This window comes from Hoplias malabaricus, chromosome X2 (assembly GCF_029633855.1).
Source record: "Hoplias malabaricus isolate fHopMal1 chromosome X2, fHopMal1.hap1, whole genome shotgun sequence".
NCBI lineage: Eukaryota > Metazoa > Chordata > Actinopteri > Characiformes > Erythrinidae > Hoplias > Hoplias malabaricus.
Genome location: NC_089819.1, coordinates 7,891,372 through 7,913,557, shown reverse-complemented (window position 1 = coordinate 7,913,557; position 22,186 = coordinate 7,891,372). Strand labels below are relative to the sequence as shown.

The window sequence follows — 22,186 nt, the reverse complement described above, 5'->3', positions numbered from 1 at the left end:
TACTAGTAAGTAATTATGTTACTTCTTTACATGAATGAGCATACTAATTTATTAACAATGGAGTAAGTAGCAGTTATTACACAGATAATGAGTAATTGAGATATAAACTCACCTATTAATTACCAGTTCACTGAACTGCTAATGCATAGTAAATTAATCAATTAACAGTTAATGCTTAATTACAGCTAATGAAGAGTTAAATACTGAGTAAATTATGGGAAATTAATCATTGTTCATTCTATTATTCATGATTCATTAGCAAACATTAATGTAAACTGTTACTGAATTTATAATAAAAGCAATGAATGTAAGACATCATCGTCATTTCCATTCCCTTCGTTTTCTGCAAATACAAAAACAAAACAGTAAATATCAATATAAATAATTTATTATGCAGTCCCAGGTAAAAGACAGCACTGGAACTGACCTGCAGACGGAAAGTCCACCTGAGAGAAGATGACCTCTGTGAACACAGATTCATCTGAAGGATCTGCTGAACACAGAGAGTGGGATTAAGAAATCGTGACATTAATCCTAATGTCTAATAGTGTAATAAACCATGTGGTAATTTCAATAATGGCAACATTTGAATACACAATATTAAGTAATGTTTATTAATAGAGCAGGTGGTGACTTGTACAGATCAAACTATTACTCATTTATGGGCAGTTAACTGTGCTCTGGGCAGCTTTAGTGAACCAAACACTGCACAATGCATGTGCACAAAGCTATGAGCCTTCTAATGAGTACATTCAGCAAAGTTTGTCATAGAGATGCTCTGCTGTGTACACAGGTACTATGCAGACCAATAAAATAGGATGCTTTTGAGAAACTGCACAAGAACCTAAGGTCACAAGGGCAAGAGTATGCCAGAAGAGTATAAAGCTCCTCTGCGTTGGGCTGTGGAGCAGTGGAACTGTGTTCTCTGTAGTGCTGGGGCTTTAGTACATTTGGGATGGTATGAAAGACCAGAACTAATCACCTATCATCAGTGTCTGACCTCACTAATATTCTCATGGCTATTTGCCAAAGAAGAGACGGCGAAGAGGAACAAACTCTTGATTAATACTGTAGTCGAACCAGAGACTCACCATGCTCCCCATGTTTGTAGTTTTGGGGCTTTTTTTGATAATATATTAATAGTTTTTAAGTTGTTAATAGGGTTTTAAATTGTTTATTTGCTGGTGTGTGTGTCTGGGCTTGGTGTGTAGCGAGATGTATTGTTGTTTGTAGGGTATCTGGAAGTGTGTGGTGCCCTTGAATCTCCTTACACAGCCACCCCAAATACTGTCTTGTTTATTCACACCTTTCTGCACTAAGTTTGCTTTTGGCAGTAAGGCAGTGTTTCAATTCCCATCTCTGCGTATGGTATAATATTCTTCATTAAGTTTTCAACATCATCCGATGAATAATATTTCTGTGGACAGAGACGTTCTGCTGAAGGGACAGAGGGTGGTGTAAAGAGTCTGCAGTTATGGGACTTTAATATTCTGCATTCACTTTTGATTTCATTGATCCTTTTTGTAGCTTTAAGGTTTTATTGTTCTTTTCTGTTTTTCTCATTCCTTCTTTCATTTTTTACATTTTGTGAGTTTAAAATTACATTTTGTATGATTTCTCCAGTAAATGTGAGGGCATTTTTAACAAAAGAAAATCTGGACCATGGTCTGAGCTAAGGTTTGTGTTTTGTTACATTATATTGTATTGATCCTGAACGTTTCAGTTTCACTCTGCAATTTAGCATGTGGAGTAAAGGACTTATAATTTTTATACTATATACAATATTTGTACTTAGTTAGCAGCTTCTTATTCACATTTTCCACATTACGTATTATGTGTGGTTTGGGATTGAGCAGAAGGAACATAGTGGGAAATTCAGTTATTAACATTAATCCTTATTTATATTTACTACAGTAACACAACATAAGAACAAATCCATATTTACAATTGTTTACAACAATATTAAAACAAACATCACAATTTCCTCTTGTTCCAGAAGTCCAAAACATTCAGAAAATGTTTCCACACTGCACAGCAACCCAAACTTCATAGTCTATAATTCAAATTAACTTTCAGTGTGAATACACAATTCTGAATGTGTGAACATTCCTCACAAATTATGTGTAATAAAGATTTGCAGCTGTAGAAACATTTTCTGCATGTGTGAATAACTTTTGCACCACCAAATGACATTTGCAGATTTTCGACAGTGAGGTTTCACATGTCTGTGATACAGACTCACACACACTTTGTATGTCTATGTGCAACACTGACGTTACAAGCTCAAATCTCAGAAATCTCAGAAATGTGTTTTATGGCTGAGCTGACTAGCCAATCAGCACGCTGTGCACTCACTCACCAATCAGTACCCTGCCCACTCAGTAGCCAATCAGGCAGCAAATGATACTAGCACATTCTGTTTACGTATGTAAGTATAAAGTATGTGTTGACATCACTTTCCTGTTGGGACAATGATCCTGGCACAAGGCGGATGCTGTAGATAATGCTTTCTTTATACAGTGTACGACTCTACCAGCTGGTGATAAATATTCTAGGTGGACCATTGTTTTAACAACCATCACAATACATTTACCAGTAATCCCCATTAACAGTTCCCACTGAAACCCATTGTATTACCGATGTGGTACCAGGACCCAAAGGTAATGTTTTCCCCTGATGAATGCTTAAGGTAGACTTGGGTAGATCCACCCGAGGGGATCCATCGTGTGGACCACCATCCTGGGCTTACCAAAGGACCACCAGGACCAAAGGTAATGTTTTCCCCTTACTCAGTTAATGTAGTATAGTGTAGTTCCACCTTAATGCCCCAATTGAAACCGTTACACCTGTGGCAGTGGTAGTTAAGGTGGAATTACTGCATTCCACCTTAAGCAGTTGGGAGGTTAGGGGAAAATATCACCACTGGGTCCTAGATGCCACATTGGTGATTCAATTAGTTTTCTATGGCAGTTAAGGTGGAATTATCACTGTTCCACCTTAAGCGGTTAAGAGGTTACCATTGGGTCCTAGATGCCATTTTCGTAATATGTGACCTTTTTCTCCAGCTTATAAGTCACTGACCCTTTGACCTAGGGTCTCCAAGGTCATATATGTTTGGGGACATATAAAAAATTATATATACAATAAAACATATATACAAAAATTTGGGGAACTAAAATTTGGGTTACTCAACATAAGATCACTAAACTCAAAAGCACTCATCGTAAATGATATTATAAGTGATCATAAATTCAATGTTTTTTGTCTCACGGAAATGTGGGTTAGACCAAATGAATATTTAGCACTAAATGAAGCCTCCCCCCTAGGCTATAATTATGCACATAGCCCAAGAATATCAGGCAAAGGAGGTGGAGTATGTGTAATTTACCAAAATACCCTAGAAATTAGTCTTAAACAATGTGACACCTTCTCTTCTTTTGAGGTACTCTCCACTATTATTACAAATCCGGTCACAAAAAAGGACGCATTTTTATTATGCAACATTTACAGACCACCAGGGCCCTACTTTCAAATGGCAATTCAAATGTTGCCATTATTGAAAGCGATTTTGCTACAAACCTAGCGGTGTGCAATCATAAAGTTATAATTGTAGGAGATTTCAATATCCATTTTGAGAAGGAAAGCGACCCACTAAAAAAGGCATTTACCTCAATCTTAGACTCTATTGGTATTACTCAAAATGTAACAGGGCCTACACACTACTGCAGCCACACTTTAGACTTAGTTCTGACACTAGGTCTTAACACTGACAAAATTAATATCTTACCGCAATCCTTAGCAATCTCCGATCATTACTTAATTTCATATGAGCTACGTTTTAGCCATAATATATGTAAGAACCCTCGCTATTCTACAAGGCGTATAATAAAACCATCTACCGCCCTACAATTTATAGAAAACCTACCAGAACTATCGACCCCAGTTCCAACTCCATCAGACCCAATGGACCTAGATGTACTAACTGATTACCTAGAAAATACCTGTCGATCTACTTTAGAAAAGGTAGCACCACTTAAACATAAAAGTATAAGACAGAAAAAGCTCGCACCATGGTATAATGATAAGTACTTTAAAACAAACCCGTACTTTAAAACAAACATTACGAAAACTAGAGCGGAAATGGCGATCAACCAAGCTTGAAGTGTTCCATTCTGCTTGGAAGGACAGCCTTATAGAGTATAGCCCTCACTAAAGCTCGCTCAGCATATCTGGCCTCGCTGATCTCCAATAATAAAAATAATCCGAGAGCACTGTTTAGTGTGTTTTCTAGAATTACAAAAAATCAAGCAGGTTCTGAACAACTAATTCCAGCAACTCTCACCAGTAAAGATTTTATGGACTTTTTTAATAATAAAATTGAGAATATTAGACAACAAACTCAAGCCACAGGATCAAATCCATCCTGGCTGCCACCCGATGTGAATGATATAAAACATAATATAACTGTAAAAGAAAGACTTGAAACCTTTTACCCACTCCCACAATTAGAACTAGAGAAGATTATCACCTCCGCAAACTGTACAACTTGCACACTTGATGCAATTCCCACAAAGTTGCTCAAAGAAGTACTACCAGCTATTATTGATCCTCTTTTAACTATAGTAAACTCATCCCTTAGTCTGGGCCATGTACCCAAAGCTTTTAAACTAGCAGTTATTAAACCTATGATCAAGAAACCAAATCTTGATGCTAGTACACTGTCTAATTACAGGCCTATTTCTAATTTGCCATTTCTGTCCAAGATCTTAGAAAGAGCTGTGGCCCAACAACTTAGTTCATATCTACATAAGAATCATATATATGAAAAATTCCAATCTGGATTCAGGCAACATCATAGTACAGAGACAGCTCTAGTCAAGATAACAAATGATCTTCTTCTTGCCTCTGATCAAGGCCACGTATCCCTGTTGGTGCTTCTTGACCTAAGTGCAGCCTTCGATACAATAGACCACAATATTCTCATAGAAAGGTTAGAAAACATGGTTGGAATCACAGGGACAGCCCTATTATGGTTCAAATCTTACTTAACGGAACGTTATCAATTCGTAAAAGTAAACAATCTAAATTCAAATTATTCTAAAGTAAGATTTGGAATTCCACAAGGCTCTATTTTAGGACCATTATTATTTACATTATACATGTTACCGCAAGGCACAGTTATAAGAAACCATGACATTAACTTTCACTGTTACGCAGACGACACACAATTGTATATTTCAGCCAAGCCCGATAACAAACACAGATTAAAGAAAATAGAGGACTGTGTAAAAGACGTGAAAGGCTGGATGTTGCGTAACTTCCTCCTTCTAAACAGCAACAAAACAGAGGTCCTGCTTTTGGGTCCAAAAGTGGCAAGAAATAAATTATCAGATTTAATTTTAAATCTAGCTGACTTTCCAGTTAAACCTGGTTCAGCAGCAAAAAATCTTGGTGTCATAATTGACCCGGAATTATCATTTGATCAACACATAGGTAGTATCACTAGGACAGCTTTTTTACATCTTCGCAATATTGCTAAGATTAGAAATGCCTTATCCCTTCAGGACGCAGAAACATTAGTACATGCCTTTATTACTTCAAGGCTTGACTACTGTAACACACTACTGTCAGGATGCACCAGCAGCAATTTAAGAAAACTTCAACTAGTTCAAAATGCTGCAGCTAAGGTCCTCACTAAAACTAGAAAATTTGAACATATCAGCCCAGCTTTATCATCACTTCATTGGCTGCCTGTTAAATTCCACATTGACTACAAAATTTTGTTATTAACATATAAAGCTCTACATGGGCTTGCTCCTGAATATCTTCAAGATACAATTTCCTATTATGAGCCTCCACGTTCACTCAGATCACAGAATACTGGATTTTTAATTGTTCCTAGTATTCAGAAGGCCTCAGCTGGGGGAAGAGCCTTTTCTTATAAAGCCCCCAGACTCTGGAATGATCTTCCAGAAAATGTTCGGGACTCAGACACAGTCGCAATCTTCAAATCTAGGCTAAAAACACATCTGTTTAGTTTATCTTTTGGTATCTAATGCTCCCCCATATATAAAGGCGGCAGATCCAGGGGGTCCATGGACACAGGGAATTATAGTAAACTGAGACGCTGGTGCTGTCGTCCCGCCGCTTCTCGCGATCACTCAGGTTTGTTGACGGTGGAGCGGAGGGATGCCAGTGTTTCAGGATGCTCCCGTGTCTGTGTGTCCTTCTGGTTCTCTCCTTTTAGTTAAAGCTGTCATAGTCAGATCTGCCGGAGTCATTGGCCACACTCTGGAAATTTTCATATTTTCTACTTTACAAACACAAAACAGTTAAAAACTAATTCCATCCCTTTACATCTTTCCGAGTAAACAACTGTCCACCTGTCTGTCTGGACACTGATGGATGACTGTCGAGACCCCCCTCCACACTTCAGACCAGCTGCCCACGCTCCAGCAACCACCAAGTGCCTGAAGCTGTCCCTACACTGAAGTTCTCATGGACTACTAACTATCATCACCAGTAGATTGACCAGAGGAGGATGGGTCACCCCTTGTGAGCCTTGGTTCCTCCCAAGGTTTCTTCCTCAGCTGGGGGAGTTTTTCCTTGCCACTGTTGCCCCTGGCTTGCTCACTTGAGGGTTTTACATTTGTTTTTACATTTCATGTCAAATCTTCGTCTTACTGGAATTCTGTGAAGCTGCTTTGTGACAACATCAGTTGTGAAAAGCGCTATATAAATAAATTTGATTTGATTTGATTTGATATATGTTGTTTCTAAGGTTGTGCCCTTTGCCTGGTCTGAATCCCATGACCCTGTGACCTACCTAAATGACCTTTGAAAAACATTTAGGCCTCAGGCTTCGACCACTGCTTTTATGCAAAGTTTGAGGGTAATATCTCCTTGACCTTTGGGCCTAGGATCACCAAATTTTAATTTGCTGTCCGTGAGTGTAAGACCATTGTGTGAGACTATTTTGGTGACTCTCCGTAAGCCCTACTCCGTAGCCGTAGGGCTTACCTCCAGGGACTGTGGTGGCTCATTTCATGCCTAAGGTGTAAGCTCTATGTCTCGTAGAAGCCACCCACACTTTTTTTTTTTACTCACCATGAATGTGGACACTAGAGGTCTGAGCTAAGTTTCAATTACAGATGTTGACTCCGGACATTTTGTTCTTTCCATGTTTTTCAAAATTAACAAATTATTTCCACAGGTCGGGGAACACCCCGGTGGCAGCCAGAGTGGATAATAGATGTTTGGGTGTGTCTGAATGGGTCATGTGATCCTGCTGAGGTATTTATTTGTTTATTTATTTTTTTACTCACCATGAATGTGGAGAATAGAGGTCTGGGCTAAGGTTCAATTTCAGAGGTTGATTCTGGATATTTTGTTCACTCCAAATTTTTCAAAAATAACAAATTATTTCCACCAGGTCAGGGATCCCCCTGGTGGCCGCCACAGTGGATGGAAGATATTTGGGTGTGTCTGAATGGGTCATGTGATCCTGATGAGCTTTTTTTTCCTCACCATGAATGTGGAGACTAGAGGTCTGAGCTAAGCCTCGATTTCAGAGGTTGATTCTGAATATTTTGTTCATTCCAAAAAAAAAAAATATATATATATATATACATATATATAAATATATATAAATAAATCAAATAATTTTGGCGGCGGCCTGAGGGAGCCCTGGGGCTCTGTGCTGCCTAAGACTGGCTTCACTCCTCTCACCTTTGATTCAAGCCTTGAGCTTCAGAGAACCAACTAGGGTTCTCAACGAAGGTGACTAAATTTATGAGTCTGACCCTAACCCTTTTTTCAAGGGATTGATGCAATGCACTCTGGCCCCAAAGGAAAGAGCCGGCTCAAAAGAGCAAACCATACAAACAGTGGGTAGTGTTTAGTCTAGTCTTTGTATTTAACGCCCTAGTCTTTGTATTTATCTCCCTAACGTTTGTATTTAGCTCCATAGTCTTTGTGTTTGTTTTACTGTCTTTTATTAAAATCTCCTGCATTTATCTCCATCCCTTGTCCTTCTGAACTTAGCCCCCACAACTGTGACAGCATCATGACACTCACTGCACAGCCACCCCAAATACTGCCTTGTTCATTCACACCTTTTTTTCAAGTTTGATTTTGGCAGTGTCTCAATTCCCATCTCTGCGTAAGCTACAATACTCTTAAGTTTCTTCTTACCTGAGGAACTGATCCAGTTGATTAAAATGAAGAGAAAAATAAACATTATGGTAAAGAAGAAAATATATATTAGTGCCCACTGTCCACCTGAAACACCAATGAGAAGAAGAATCTGTCAGTGTTGTGTGTCTATCAAAAGATTCTGAAAATACTGTTTACACTCTTCCATGAAGAAGGATTTTCTCACCTGTCTGGAATGTGCAATCTGACATTTGTTGAACTGTCTTTTCAAAGTTCTGAACGGTGCAGGTGTACTGGTTCCTGTTCAGTTCCTCGGGTGAAACACACAGGACACTAGTTTTCTGGAAGGTTCCACCCTTACTGACAATTTTCTTTTCAAGAGTCACGTCCTTATGAAGAGTCACTCCATTCCTCTGCCAGGAGATCACTACTGGTGTTTGAAAGGAACTTGTTGCATGACACCCCACTGGACAAGAAGAGTCCTCCCGGAACCGATCCACTTCAGGAAAAGAGAGAGAGAACACAGCTTTCTCTCAGTCAGAATGATCTCACTCCCCTAACAGTGGCTCACAAGAAAGAGAGTAAGAGAGAGAGAGAGAGAGAGAGAGAGAGGGAGAGAGAGAGAGAGAGAGAGAAAGATATATAGAGAGAGGATAACCAAGAGACAAAGTGCAGTGCATGTGCTTAAAATGTTATATTTTTTCTGGAACATTTTAAGGAACATGGTGAGCATTTTATAGACATGTGTGATTAGATTATCTGTTTACAGTGATTTTGGCGCATTTCTCAACATTTCTGACTTAAAATGGCATATCTCCACCAGCCCCCCCAAGGAAAATTTGCCAAGTCAGTTTAGAGTTTGTGTTTTGTAGAGTGCACATCTCCAGTTTACAGTATGCAACAATGAAAAATTAAATCCAATCCTTTCATGGATAAGGACGCCTAACAAGGTAAACAAGAGGTAAGAAACAAATTGATTGATAATTAATTGTTTTTATTTATATTGTTTTAATTCACCTTACGGCTGATTTAAGACACGGGTCAAAACCGACCCATTAAAATAAGAGATGTTAACAGAAAACTAACACAGGAGGAAGGTTAAGTTCACAGCAGCATGACACTAACATTTCTAGAGTGAAACTATAAACATATATTTACTTCATTCATTGGACCTTTGTGGTTTACTGTTCGAATCAAGGTCTTAATCAGCAGTAAACATAGACCAAATTGTGCAATCTGTGGCTGGTGACAGTTTTGAAATGTCACACAGCAAAAAGAACTGGGGTTGTGCATTACTGCCCTAATAATTACACTACCTTGTAAGTGCTAATGTGCGCACACACACAAAACAGAGGCACCCACATGAAGTAGTAAGTACAGAAAATGAGAACACCTCTCATAACAGAGAAATGTATCCATAACAAAGAGACACACACACATAAAAAAGGTCGAGAACAAATGAGTAATAGGCACACACACACACACACACACACAAAGACTCAGCTTTATTTTACCTGTAGCCAGCCATAGGGTTAAGTCATTCCACAGTCCAGCGTGCTGAATGACACAGGTGTACTTGTCCCTGTCCAGTTCCTCAGGTGAGACGGTCAGAATACTTCTCTTCTGGAAAGTTCTATCTTCATTGACCAGCGTCTCACTGTGACTCACATTCTCATGAAGAACCTCTCCATTCTTCTTCCAGGTGATCGACACATCTTTGGGGACGAAACCTGTAGCATGACACACCACTGGAGCAAAAGAGTTCTTCTGGAAAACATCCACTTCAGGAGGAACTAGAGAGAGAGAGAGAGAGAGAGAGAGAGAGAGAGAGAGAGAGAGAGAGAGAGAGAGAGAGAGAGATTATCTTACAGTAGGAAGTTTTACTGTTGCAGAGCTTTAGGGTCCCAGGTTTATGGGTTCAAATCCCACCTTGAGTCATTTTCTGTGAGGAGTTCGCTCAACCTGTGTCTGTGTAGGTTTCCTCCAGTTGTTCCTCCCACAGTCCAGAAACATACTGGATGATTGATTGACTTCTCAAAAGTGTCCATAGATGTAAGTGAGTGTTGGGTTCTGTGATGGACTGAGGCCAAGCCCAGGGTACACTTCTGCCTTGTGCCCAGTTACTCTGAGTACACTCCAGACCCACCACAACAGAGATTATTTCATGAGTGGTCCCTGTCCATATAATAGCTATATCACTGGGAGAACTCAAAATGAATTCCTAGTGATGCTGTAGCCATTCTTAACTGAGAGTCACATAGAGCACAACTGACCTGTCCCTCTCTCTTTTATCACCTGACATAAAATAACTGGGCAGTTATTGTTTGTAAACCCTTTATACTTTTCTATATTTCTGCATAAATATGACCTAAATTATCATTTCACTTTCACCAATATAACAAATGAGAGTAGTAATGAATGCTGTACATAAGACAGAAACAACAGCTGCAGTCCCCCTCCTCGACCCCCAACCCCTTAAGAGATATTCAGCAGATAACTGGATGGAAATGTAGAGGTGTACCTCTGTGAGAAACACGAAACTACCATTCTGTGGTCTCATGAAAGCAGTTTAATCTGTTCACATCATGTCTCACTGCATGAGATGATGCAGTTTTATCTGGGGTTATGTCACATTTTTAGATTTCACAGAATGATAAAAAAATACCATGTTCTGTCTCTTCTAATCTGTGTCCCACTTTGAGATTTTGGGCCAAATTGATGTCCAAAACAATCTCACTGTTACATTGGTCCTCGGGCCTCCAAATCTGTCGCCATGGAACATGTTGCATTTCTCTTTTATGAAACATCACTGATTTTAACTCACACTCTGGCACCATCCATATTAACTCACATTCAAACAACTAAGACTGTAACATTCAAGCACCACCAATTTTAATTTATCCGTGTGTTATTATGCTCTTCATATTGTGAATCATTTGTCCTCAGCAAAACAGCTCAGACTTTGAGCTGTGAGTCTGAACCAGGCCTAAATGATCTGCATGTTTTGAGAGTCATGAGAGTGACAGTGTGTGTATCAGATCATTTACCTTTCCTCTCCAGAGTGGATCTACCGTATTCCACATACTTCCGTAACCAGTCGATACAGGTGTTCTCCAAGTAGTTCTTAACCTGAGAAGCCTTGTGTTCATTTTCCCACCTCTGTTTGGTTATCAGAGCTTTAGGATTAGATGCAGTCCAGGTTTCAGCGTTTAGATCCAGACTGAGGAAGTCTTCTCCATCATAACCAAACTGCATGTATCCATTTTTAGGTCCATTACCATTCAGCTCACAGCCGTATATCCACTGAAGTGTATGAATCCCTGCAGAGACATGTACAAGATATTAATCCCACATACATTATCTACTGATACAGCACTTCTGTCTGATCCTTACTCAATTCAGTCTCTGGGACACATCCATTCACATGAACAATTAAAATAAGGTTAAACATCCTCATTATGAATTAAATCAGCACAAAAACACACCTCTGGTCTGGTTGAAGCGCTGCATTGCTGTAGCCATGTTGACTTTGAAGGTTTCCTCGTGACGCTGACATTTCTGTGTCTCTTCGTCCCAGTAATTTTCTTCATTGGGCTTCATCCACTCTGCCTTTGAGACCATTTTCCTGATCTTACTGTCATAGTACACAATCTGCACATCATCCACTAGTCCCACCACAGTGAACTCTGAGAAATTCATTCCTGGAGTTACTGCAGTGTAAATGTACTGCAGAGAGTGGGAGACTGTCAAGACAAAAAACTGAATGACTTAAATTATTGTGCAGAAACATACACTATATTTTCAAAACTTTAATGAATTCAGTTACTTTAGTTTCTACTGATACACTACAATCTGGAGCAGCTGCATATGAGATTACACTCACTACGTTGATGTTGGTTAGAGTGGTCTTTATCTCTCAGGTTTGGGCTGTGGAGTGATGTTAATGCATTCTCTGTAGCAGTGGTTCTTAAACATTTTAGACAAATTACCACCTATTATCTACCCAAAACCTCCTAGTACCATATATAATCATATCACAGAAACACACACACACACACACACACACACTTCACTTGTACACTGTAGTCATACATATGCATTTACTGTTTACCAGTTTAATGAGAGCTGAGCTTAATCATGCAGTGGAAGGAAATATATCAGTGAACTTTAAACACAGATCTGGCTCAGCATCCATTTTGTTTTGATACTTGGTCTTGGGTTTGTCATCATTTTATTAAGTGGTAAACAACGCAAACTGTGGTCATAATATTTATATTCTGGATGTGGATTAAAGAATAATTTTATTACAAATATGTTGTTGTTGTTATTATTATTATTATTATTATTAATAAATATCCCATTTCCAGAAAAGGTAACTTGTGAAATATGATTAAAATATAAAATATGTGATTTGTTCATTCTTTTCAAGTTTTATTTAACTGACAAAAGCACAAGATTTAAAATGTTTTCAGTGACCAAATTAATTTATATATATATTTTGGTAAATATATTTGATGCCTGTAACTCACTGCAAAAAACATTGGATCAGAGGCATGTTTACCACTGTGTTACATCATCTTTCCTTTTGCTTACACTGTTTAATGTCTAGGTACAAGACTTCAGCTGCTGTAAAGTCAGTGGCTGGCATTGCCTGATTCTCCTCTTAATTATGCTCTGTAGGAGACATATCTGGACTGCAAGCAGGTCAGTCAAGTACACACAATCTGTTTAACAAGCCGTGCAGTTGTAGCACCTGTAGAATGCAGCCTGGCATCGTTTTGCAAAAATGATCATGAACTTCTCCCAAAAAAAAAAAAAAAAAAAAAAAAAATCAGACTAATGGCAGCCTATGTTTCACTAAAATAAGTGTTTGATTCCACCACTTCAATGGAAACCTCTCACATAAGCAAGTCACTCCTGCAGTGGTCATCGATGCACTTCCCTTCCTTGAGAGGTTTGGCTTTTGCACCTATAGATGATAACAATGTGGTCGGTCCCTTATGTTATTTGTCAGTGAAAGCACTGGAAATTTCTTCTTTGTGTATCTGTCAGTTTCATTAATTATTGTCATTTTAATTAACCACAAAATAACCTAAAAGTAAAGTAGTTTGAAAATGGCAAGTTAAAAGAATTTATTTGTCACTGCATTTGTTCCATGAAGGAAAAAGCATGAGCGTCATTTGTTCTGTTCATGAGGATAATATTGTCTCCAAAGATGTGTGTGAGTTTTGGTTTAGATGATTTAAAGATGGTGATTTAGATGTTATCACTTAATGTGTCATTTTTAATTCTACTCAACAGGGACCATAAAACAACGAAGGATTACATTAAAGTTTTGAATTGCAGTTATATGTTACTTAAGAATGCTTTAAAAGATATTCATACACTATACATTTGAATAAATATCCATATATCTACATTTCTGTGTAAACATTTGAGCATGCCAGTCTAATATAGATATGATAAAAGGTAAACACATCTTCTACATAGAGCATACTATATTTCTTCCCAATTTAAGCCACAGTGACTAGTTACTAACTGACTTTAACTTTAGGGAAAAATATGTGAAAACATGCAAAACAAATGTCACCTTATTCACTGCAAAGTCTTTTCTTTCATTTTATTAAACTCTGATTTAAATCTTTTTTTTTTTTCATTCATTCATTATCTATAACCGCTTATCCAGTTCAGGGTCGCGGTGGGTCCAGAGCCTACCTGGAATCATTGGGCGCAAGGCGGGAATACACCCTGGAGGGGGCGCCAGTCCTTCACAGGGCAACACAGACACCTACAGACACTTTTGAGACGCCAATCCACCTACCAATGTGTGTTTTTGGACTGTGGGAGGAAACCGGAGCACCCGGAGGAAACCCACGCGGACACAGGGAGAACACACCAACTCCTCACAGACAGTCACCCGGAGCTTGAATCAAACCCACAACCTCCAGGTCCCTGGAGCTGTGTGACTGCGACACTACCTGCTGCGCCACCGTGCCAATTGATTTAAATCTTCTCTGATAAAATTTGTTCCATTTTGCTCAAGTAGAAAACCATGTGAGTACAAAAAAAAATAACATTTGCATATGACTGTTATTTAACATATAGCTGTTATATTAATTACCGTTACAAAAAATTTTGGAACATTTTGTAAATTGCAATAAAAATAAAAATAAAGCCTCTTCTTTGTACATTTATCAGTTAAATACATTTTCATGAGAATGAAAAAAACTACAGATTGTTGTTTTAATGCCATTTTACAAAATGTCCCAACTTTTCTGGAATCACTGTTATAAAAATCTATTGAATACAATGAAGCCTAAAGAACAAAAAGTGTGGACTTACCTGCTGATGCCAGGTGGATGATGAATGTAGAAAACAGAATAGATTTCATTATGTTGTTTTTATCTCAATGCAGTTATAAATAAGTAAAAAATCTATCACCTCGTCATGTGCAGCAGTGGTCACTGCTTTTTATTGGGGCTCATACAAACATGTGTCAGTAATGTGTGCCCCTTAAATAGCTGAATCCACTCACTATAAGAGGCGTCCACATCAGGTCTACTTCCTTATAGTCTTTTCTCTACTTGTGCTCAACATGAAACATTGTTCATTTCTATAATACATTGTTTGTATAATTAGTGTTTGTATAATATAAAAAATGATTGTAGTGTAGGTGTTTTATAGGAAGTATTTAGTTGTACCATCTGTGATAAGTCCAGAGCCACTTCTTGGGGTAAATATGTTTTTATTTCTCAGTTAATACACTTCTGGTAGAAGGAATGACTATAAAGATGGCTTTAATTATAATGTTTGGACATTTTAATTCTGATGTTCTGTGTAATAATACAAGATAATTCTATGGGTATATGTAACAATACTGCATCTTATTTTACAATAAGTGGTGTAGGAAAATTCCTATTAAGAGTCTCTATTATTATCATCATTATTATTATAAGTAGTAATTCATAGAATTGATTAAATTCAGCATTTGATTTTGTGCTCATAGTAAAGTCATGTTTCCGATATGTGCATTTAGATATAGACATTAAACAAAATGAGCTACGTCACATTCGATTTATTATCATCAAAATGCAGCCTTGAGCCTTGAGATTGACTTTAGTTTTACACAAAAATTTCCTTACAATCATGTATTTAAATTAATAAATTAATTATTACAGACAAATTCTGATGGTCAGAAGCTACAGCCATTTACACCTACATACAGTTACACTACAAAGACATTTAGAGTCTCTCTGAATTTTATCATGTGTGTGTGCTCTGTGGCATGAAGTGTGTATTATACAAAAATGTTTATATTTTTCTACATTTGTAAACAGTCAAATTTGTATCGACATTATATATTGATAATGACGTAAAATTGTTTTATTTTTTTAAGAGAATGTACATCTAGGGTCCCCTTCCACCAAAGAAAATTAGTAACATCTGGAAAAAAACAATGTTACTATAGGGACACAGTCTTAAGCAGGTATTCTCAGAGTCCAGTATTTACTGTTTTTGGTGTCACACCAAAGAAAATGGGTCTTCTTATAAAAATCTTGCTACTGGTGCCCTTTGGTTCTCTCCAATTGAGGATTTAACATCACAGTCCATGTTATTTTCATTGTGTCTGAAAACAGTTTGTTCATGCCCTGAAGACTGTTGTGGAGATCATTGTTTGTTGTTTTGGGGACAGAGATGTTCTGCTGAAGGGACAGAGGGTGGTGTAAAGAGTCTGCAGTTATGGGACTTTAATAGTCTGCTTCACTTTTGATTTCATTGATCCTTTTTGTAGCTTTTTTGTAGGTTTTATTGTTCTTTTCTGTTTTTCTCTTATTTTTTTACATTTTGTGAGTTTAAAATGACATTTTCTATGATTTCTTCAGTAAATGTGAGGGCATTTTAACAAATGTTTAAAAAACTGTGTTTTGTTACATTATATTGATTTGATCCTGAGCGTTTCAGTTTCACTCTGCAATTTAGTATGTGGAGTAAAGGACTTATTTTTTAGAATATGTACAATATTTGCAGCTCCTTATTCACATTTTCAGTTCACTTTAAATGGTGGAACTCATGGTTTTGGTTGATTAATTTTGTGTCCCAACCACACAAAACTTCACTTTACCTTCTAGACTACTCACAGCCATTCTGAAAATGTGCAATACCTTTTCTAATACCCTACGTACTATGTGTGGTTTGGGATTGAGCAGAAGTAACAAAGTGGGAAATTCGGTTATTAACATTAATTCTTATTTATATTTACTACAGTAACACAACATAAGAAAAAATAAATTTTTACAACTTGTTTACAACAACATTAAACAATTATGTGTAATAAAGATTTGCAGCTATAGAAATATTTTCTGCGTGTGTGAATAACTTTTGCACCACCAGATATCATTTGCAGATTTTCAACAGTGAGGTTTCACATGTCTGTGATACACTGAAGCTACAACTTACAAACTTACAAGCTCAAATCTCAAATCCTGTGTTTTATGGCTGATCTGACTAGCCAATCAGCACGCTGCCCACTCAGTCACCAATGAGTACCCTGCCCACTCAGTAGCCAATCAGGCAGTAAATAATTTTAGCACATTCTGTTTACGTGTGTAGTTGACATGACTTTCCTGTGGGGAAAATGATCCTGGCACAAGGCGGATGTTGTAAATAATGCTTTCTTTATACAGTGTACGCCAAATGCTACCAACTGGTGATAAATATTGTAGGTGGACCCTTGTTTTAACAACCATCACAATACATGTACCAATAATCCCCATTAACCACCAGGTGTCCTTTATCTTTTATTTGGAAAATATCACATATTTCATGTATATCGAAGTTTTATGGATATTTATGCATTATAATAAAAATGGTTAATTTTGAAGATATAAATTAGCATCCTGGAAGGTTATGCCTGCTTTGTTTAAACGTGCTCACCTCAAAAAATTCAAATGAAATGATGTCAATAAAAACCTACAAAACAAAAAGACTGTAAAGTCAAATATAAACAACTTGACACAAAAAATTCCAACCTTACCAGGGGATAAATAGCAAGCAAATTTAACTCAAATTGCTTTAATAAATGAAGTTAAAAAACATGCTGATACTGAAACGTCATTTTAAAAATAATTTTCAGCAGATAATACACATTCACAGCCAGGTCCAAGAGTCTCTTATAAACCCAAACAATGATGTCCTCACACACCATTTCTCTGTTTTCAGATGAAGAAGTAAACAATAAAGCAAGTCCACTGCAGTTGTGAAGCTGAATTCTTGGTTTAATGGAATTAAAATTAAACAAATGGAAAAGTGAAGTAACATGGAGCTAAATGTGCACCTGTCACTTTTTTGGAAAGGTTGCAAATTTAAAACTATTTTCAATATATTTACAACAATTTGTAGGTAAAACAACAAAGTTGTATTAAATCATGTCTTTCACACACTGTCACAATGTTTTGGGAACTGGGGTTGCAGTAGGAAACATTCATTCATTTATTCATTGCCTGTAACTTATACAGTTCAGGGTTTTGCAGATGGGTCCGGAGCCTGGAGGGCGCACCAGTCCTTCACAGGGTGACACACACTCACACCTATGGACACTTTTTTGAGTTACCAGTACACCTACCAACGTGTGTTTTTGGACTGTGGGAGGAAACCGGAGCACCCAGAGGAAACCCACGTGGACACGGGGATAACACACCAAACTCTTCACAGACACCTGGAGTGGGACTCAAACCCACAACCTCCAGGTCCCTGGGGCTGTGTGACTGTGATAGTACCTGCTGAGCCACCCCAGTAGGAAGCTAATCTATAATAAAAGAAATTAATGGAAGACTTCATCTTCAATTCCACACTTTCATTCTCTGTAAATACAAAAACAAAATTTCAGTAAATATCAATATAAATATTTTATTATTCAGTCCCAGAAAAACGACTTCACACAGCACTGGAACTGACCTGCAGACGGAAAGTCCACCTGAGAGAAGATGACCTCTGTGAACACAGAATCATCTGAAGAATCTGCTGAGCACAGAGAGTGGGATTAACAAATCATGACATTAATCCTAATGTCTAATATTACAAATAAACCATGTGGTTATTTCCATTATGACAACTTTGAATATACGATAACTAATGCTTAATAATAGAGCAGGTGGTGACCTTTTTAGATCAAACTATAACAATCCTGGGCAGTTAATCCTGCTCTGGGCAGCTTTACCGAAACAACACAAAAAATTTTTGAATGCCTAATGAATACATTCAGCTACTTTATTATTCACCTGTTTGATCATAGAGGGTCAAAGAACCAGAACTTATCACCCATCATCAGAGTCCAGTGACCTCACTATGGCTCATGGCTATTTGCCAGAGAAGAGACAGTTACTACAGTGAATAGGAACTCCTGATTAATGCTTTACCAGCACAAGTGACTCACTAAATTCCCAGCATGAAATGCAGACTCCCCATGTTTGTAGTTTTTGGGGTTATTCTGTATGTATTTTTGTAGTTTTTAGGTTGTTCATATCAGGGAGGGTTTTAAATTGTGTTTGTTTGTGTGCATTTTTGGGCTTGGTGTGTAGCGAGATGTATTGTTATTTGGGGCCACCATTTGGTAGAAGGCCAGCCAGCACTAGTGACCTTGTTAGGGTGCTTAATAAAGTTAGCGTTTGACAGTAAGGCTGTGTCTCAGTTCCCATCTCTGCGTTCTCTTCATTCTTCCTTCTGTTTTTACTCACTTGAGTTTCTGAACGCCATCCAAAGAATACAAAGGAGAAAAACAATAAAAGGTATGGCAATAGTGTAAGTATTCATGAAAACTGCTGAATGTCCATCTGAAATAGCAATGAGATAAACAATAAGTCAGTGTTGTGTGTCTGTCAAAAGATTCTGAAAATACTATTTACACACTTCCAAGAAGCAGGATTTTCTTACGTCTCGGGGATGTGCAATCTGACATCTGAACGGTGCAGGTGTACTGGTTCCTGTTCAGTTCCTCAGGTGAAACACACAGGACACTAGTCTTCTGGAAGGTTCCACCCTTACTGACTATTTTCTTTTCAAGAGCCACGTTCTTACGAAGAGTCACTCCATTCCTCTGCCAGGAGATTGCTACTGGTGTTTGAAAGGAACTTGTTGCATGACACCCCACTGGGCAAGAAGAGTCCCCCTGGAACCGATCCACTTCAGGAGGAAATGGGGAGATAGATAGATAGATAGAGAGAGAGAGAGAGATTATCTTATAGTAGTGGCCAGTACTTATTGCAAGGCCAGTGCCACTGATGCAGAGCTCCAGTTTCCTGGGTATATGGGTTCAAACCCCCCTTTGGGTCATTTTCTGTGAGGGGTTTGCTCTTTCTGTGTTTGTGTGGGTTTCCTCCAGTTGTGCTAGTGTCCAGAACCATGAGTTCCATCAACTGCATGCACTTAAAATGTTGCATTTTTCTCTGGAAATAGTTTAGGGAATGTAGTGAGCACTTTATAGACATGCGTGATTAGATTACCTGTTTACAGTGATTTTGGAGCATTCCATAACCTTTCTGACTTGAAATGGCATTTTTCACAAAAAAAAAAACTTTTTAAAATTTGGGTTTGTTACTAAGTTTACAGCAGCATGACACTACAATTTCTAGAGTGAAACTATAAACATGTATTTACTTCATACATTAGAGTTTGTACGACATTGTGGTTTGCTGTTCTAATCAAGATATTTACCAGCAATAAACATAGCCCAAAATATGCACTCTGTGGCTGGCCACAGTTTAGAAATGTCATACAGCAAAAAACTAAAACAAAATCTGCAGAGCTTCTCACAGGTCCAAGATGTATACAAAGTGACTGAGGGTGTTTTGATGTAAAATCAACGACAGTCTTCTGAGATTTTATGAAATGCTGCTGATGAATAAACTGTACATTGACCATCGATTTTTACAAGTGAACGCACAATTACTTTCACTGACAGCGTCAAGAATCCTTTCCACATTTCACTCCAACTACACTCCGCTTACAATTACTTTTGTCTGGACTTCATCAGAACTGGTGTTGTGCAGCACTGGCCTAATAATTATGGTGGCCTGTAAGTACAAATGTGCCCACAAAATAAGAGGCACCCACATAAATTAGTAACAGGCACAGAAAAAGAGAACACATGCAAACAGTAAGAGAAGTGTGCAGAAAAAAGTTAAATGCAAGATAGATTATATACATTCATCTGCCAAACAGACTCAGTTTTATTAATTTGGCTTGTCAAAGCCAAATTACTGTTCTTCAAAATCTTATTATTTAGTTTTCTCCTTTCTTCCTATTGTTATTCTATTCGCAAAATGTAAAATGCTACTCCTCCTTGGGTTTTCCTGCTACACGAAACTTCACACGGTCATAGATCCTATACCAACTCAGGTTGCTTGTGCTTCTTGGAGTGATCCATCTTACGGATTTGCAATACGAGCTTCCAAATTGGGAATGTTTTCCCTAGGAATGCATTGGCCAAAATTTCAACCTGCTCTAACTCAGTCAATTTTGAAGCTATGGCCACGAGATTTCAGATGACGGACCCAGACACACCGTGACCCATCATGTCAAAAATCAGACCTCTCGCACTCATCCATCCCATTTAATCCCTCATTCAATATCCCTCCATTCACTTTAATGGCGGATGGCTAGAGTGCGTGATGTCATCGCATTCTAGCTCCTCTGACCGGAAACCCTTTTTAGCCAAACATTTCCCCATAACTTCCTTATAATTTCACCTACAGACTTCATTTAAATTTTAAATGGTAGAGAAATTTCCCCTTTCCAGCACCTGTAAATGTGAGACTAGGGAGGGTTTCGGCTCCCATAGAGTTCAATGGATTTTCAGAGTGGCTCAGCGGGCAGAGTTTCAAAAATTTGTTCTGTGATTAACTCATCATGACACGATCAATTATTGCTCAAACTGCTAAGTTTTTACAAGAAATCGATCCCCAGAGTGTCCTTGTCGTAACTGTATATTCGGTTAAGCCATTTGGGAAATCTTTTCCAAGCTATAAGCATATGTTTGGAGGGTGTGTACACTCCTATAGGAATGTATTGAAATTAATATCTCTGACCCTATTTCGCTATTCCACTTTCAGCCAAACATTTCCCCATAACCTCCTTATACTTTCAGCTAGAGACTTCAGTTTAGAAGTCATTTTAAATGGTAGAGAAATTTCCCCTTTCTAGCACCTGTAAATTTGAGAACATTTGAAAATACGGTTTTCGAGTTATGAATTTTTGTTCAGCACAAGGGAAGGTTTCGGCTCCCATAGATTTCAATGAATTTCAAAGCAGCTCGGCACGCAGTTTTGCAAAAATTTGTTCTCTGATTAACTAATCCTAATGACACCATCAATTATTGCTCAAAATGAAACATTTTTAGATCAATCCCCAGAGTGTCCTTGTCGCTATGGTATGTTTGGTTAAAAAATGAACAGGAAAAATTTCGAGGTATAAGCATTTTTTTGGAGGCTGGACCCCTGTAGACATTCATTGAATTCTGGATTCGGCTGTGTGTCTGCATGCGTGTGTGTGAGAGAAAGGGAGGGGGAGGGATGTGAGGGACACAGAAATATACAGGCAGTATCTAAGATTTTAAAGGTCATCTTTAAGGTGGAAATCCAAATAATGTTGTTGTTTTCAAGGTGGGCATCTTAAAATTGTGGGTTTCTTGAGGTGGAATTTTTTTAAAGGTGGCAATCAAATTGTATTGTTTGATTGGGTGAGCACACCTTTTTTTTAAAAAAGTTTGTGTGTTTTTACCCTGCCATAAAACAAACAATTCTTACTCAATTTGCACAGTTCTTGCACCAAATCATTTTTCAACAACATACGATAGTTTTTCAGTGTGGGGTAATGTTTTCGTACAGCGCTCGTTCAAACAGGACATGGTCCTCTCCTAGGCCATCTATGGCCTGCAAAATAAAACGGCAGGCTTTTTAAGGTGGTATTTTTTTTTTAATGTGACCATTAGAGTGAAGAGGTCACTTACTTGGTCACATGGTCACATGGATTTTGAAGG

The 22,186-nt window shown here is 38.0% G+C and overlaps 1 protein-coding gene across 1 annotated transcript; it reads right to left on the bottom strand.

Annotated features, from left to right (window-relative positions):
- Window positions 1–287: 287 nt before the first annotated feature.
- LOC136676565 (H-2 class I histocompatibility antigen, Q10 alpha chain-like) lies at window positions 288–14,545 on the bottom strand. The gene is made up of 7 exons (XM_066653660.1): window positions 14,497–14,545; window positions 11,640–11,897; window positions 11,202–11,474; window positions 9,669–9,947; window positions 8,381–8,653; window positions 428–493; window positions 288–343 (listed from the first exon to the last, which is right to left on the bottom strand). The coding sequence occupies exons 1-7, from the start codon at window positions 14,543–14,545 to the stop codon at window positions 288–290; spliced, it is 1,254 nt and encodes a 417-aa protein (XP_066509757.1).
- Between the last annotated feature and the right edge of the window lie 7,641 nt (window positions 14,546–22,186).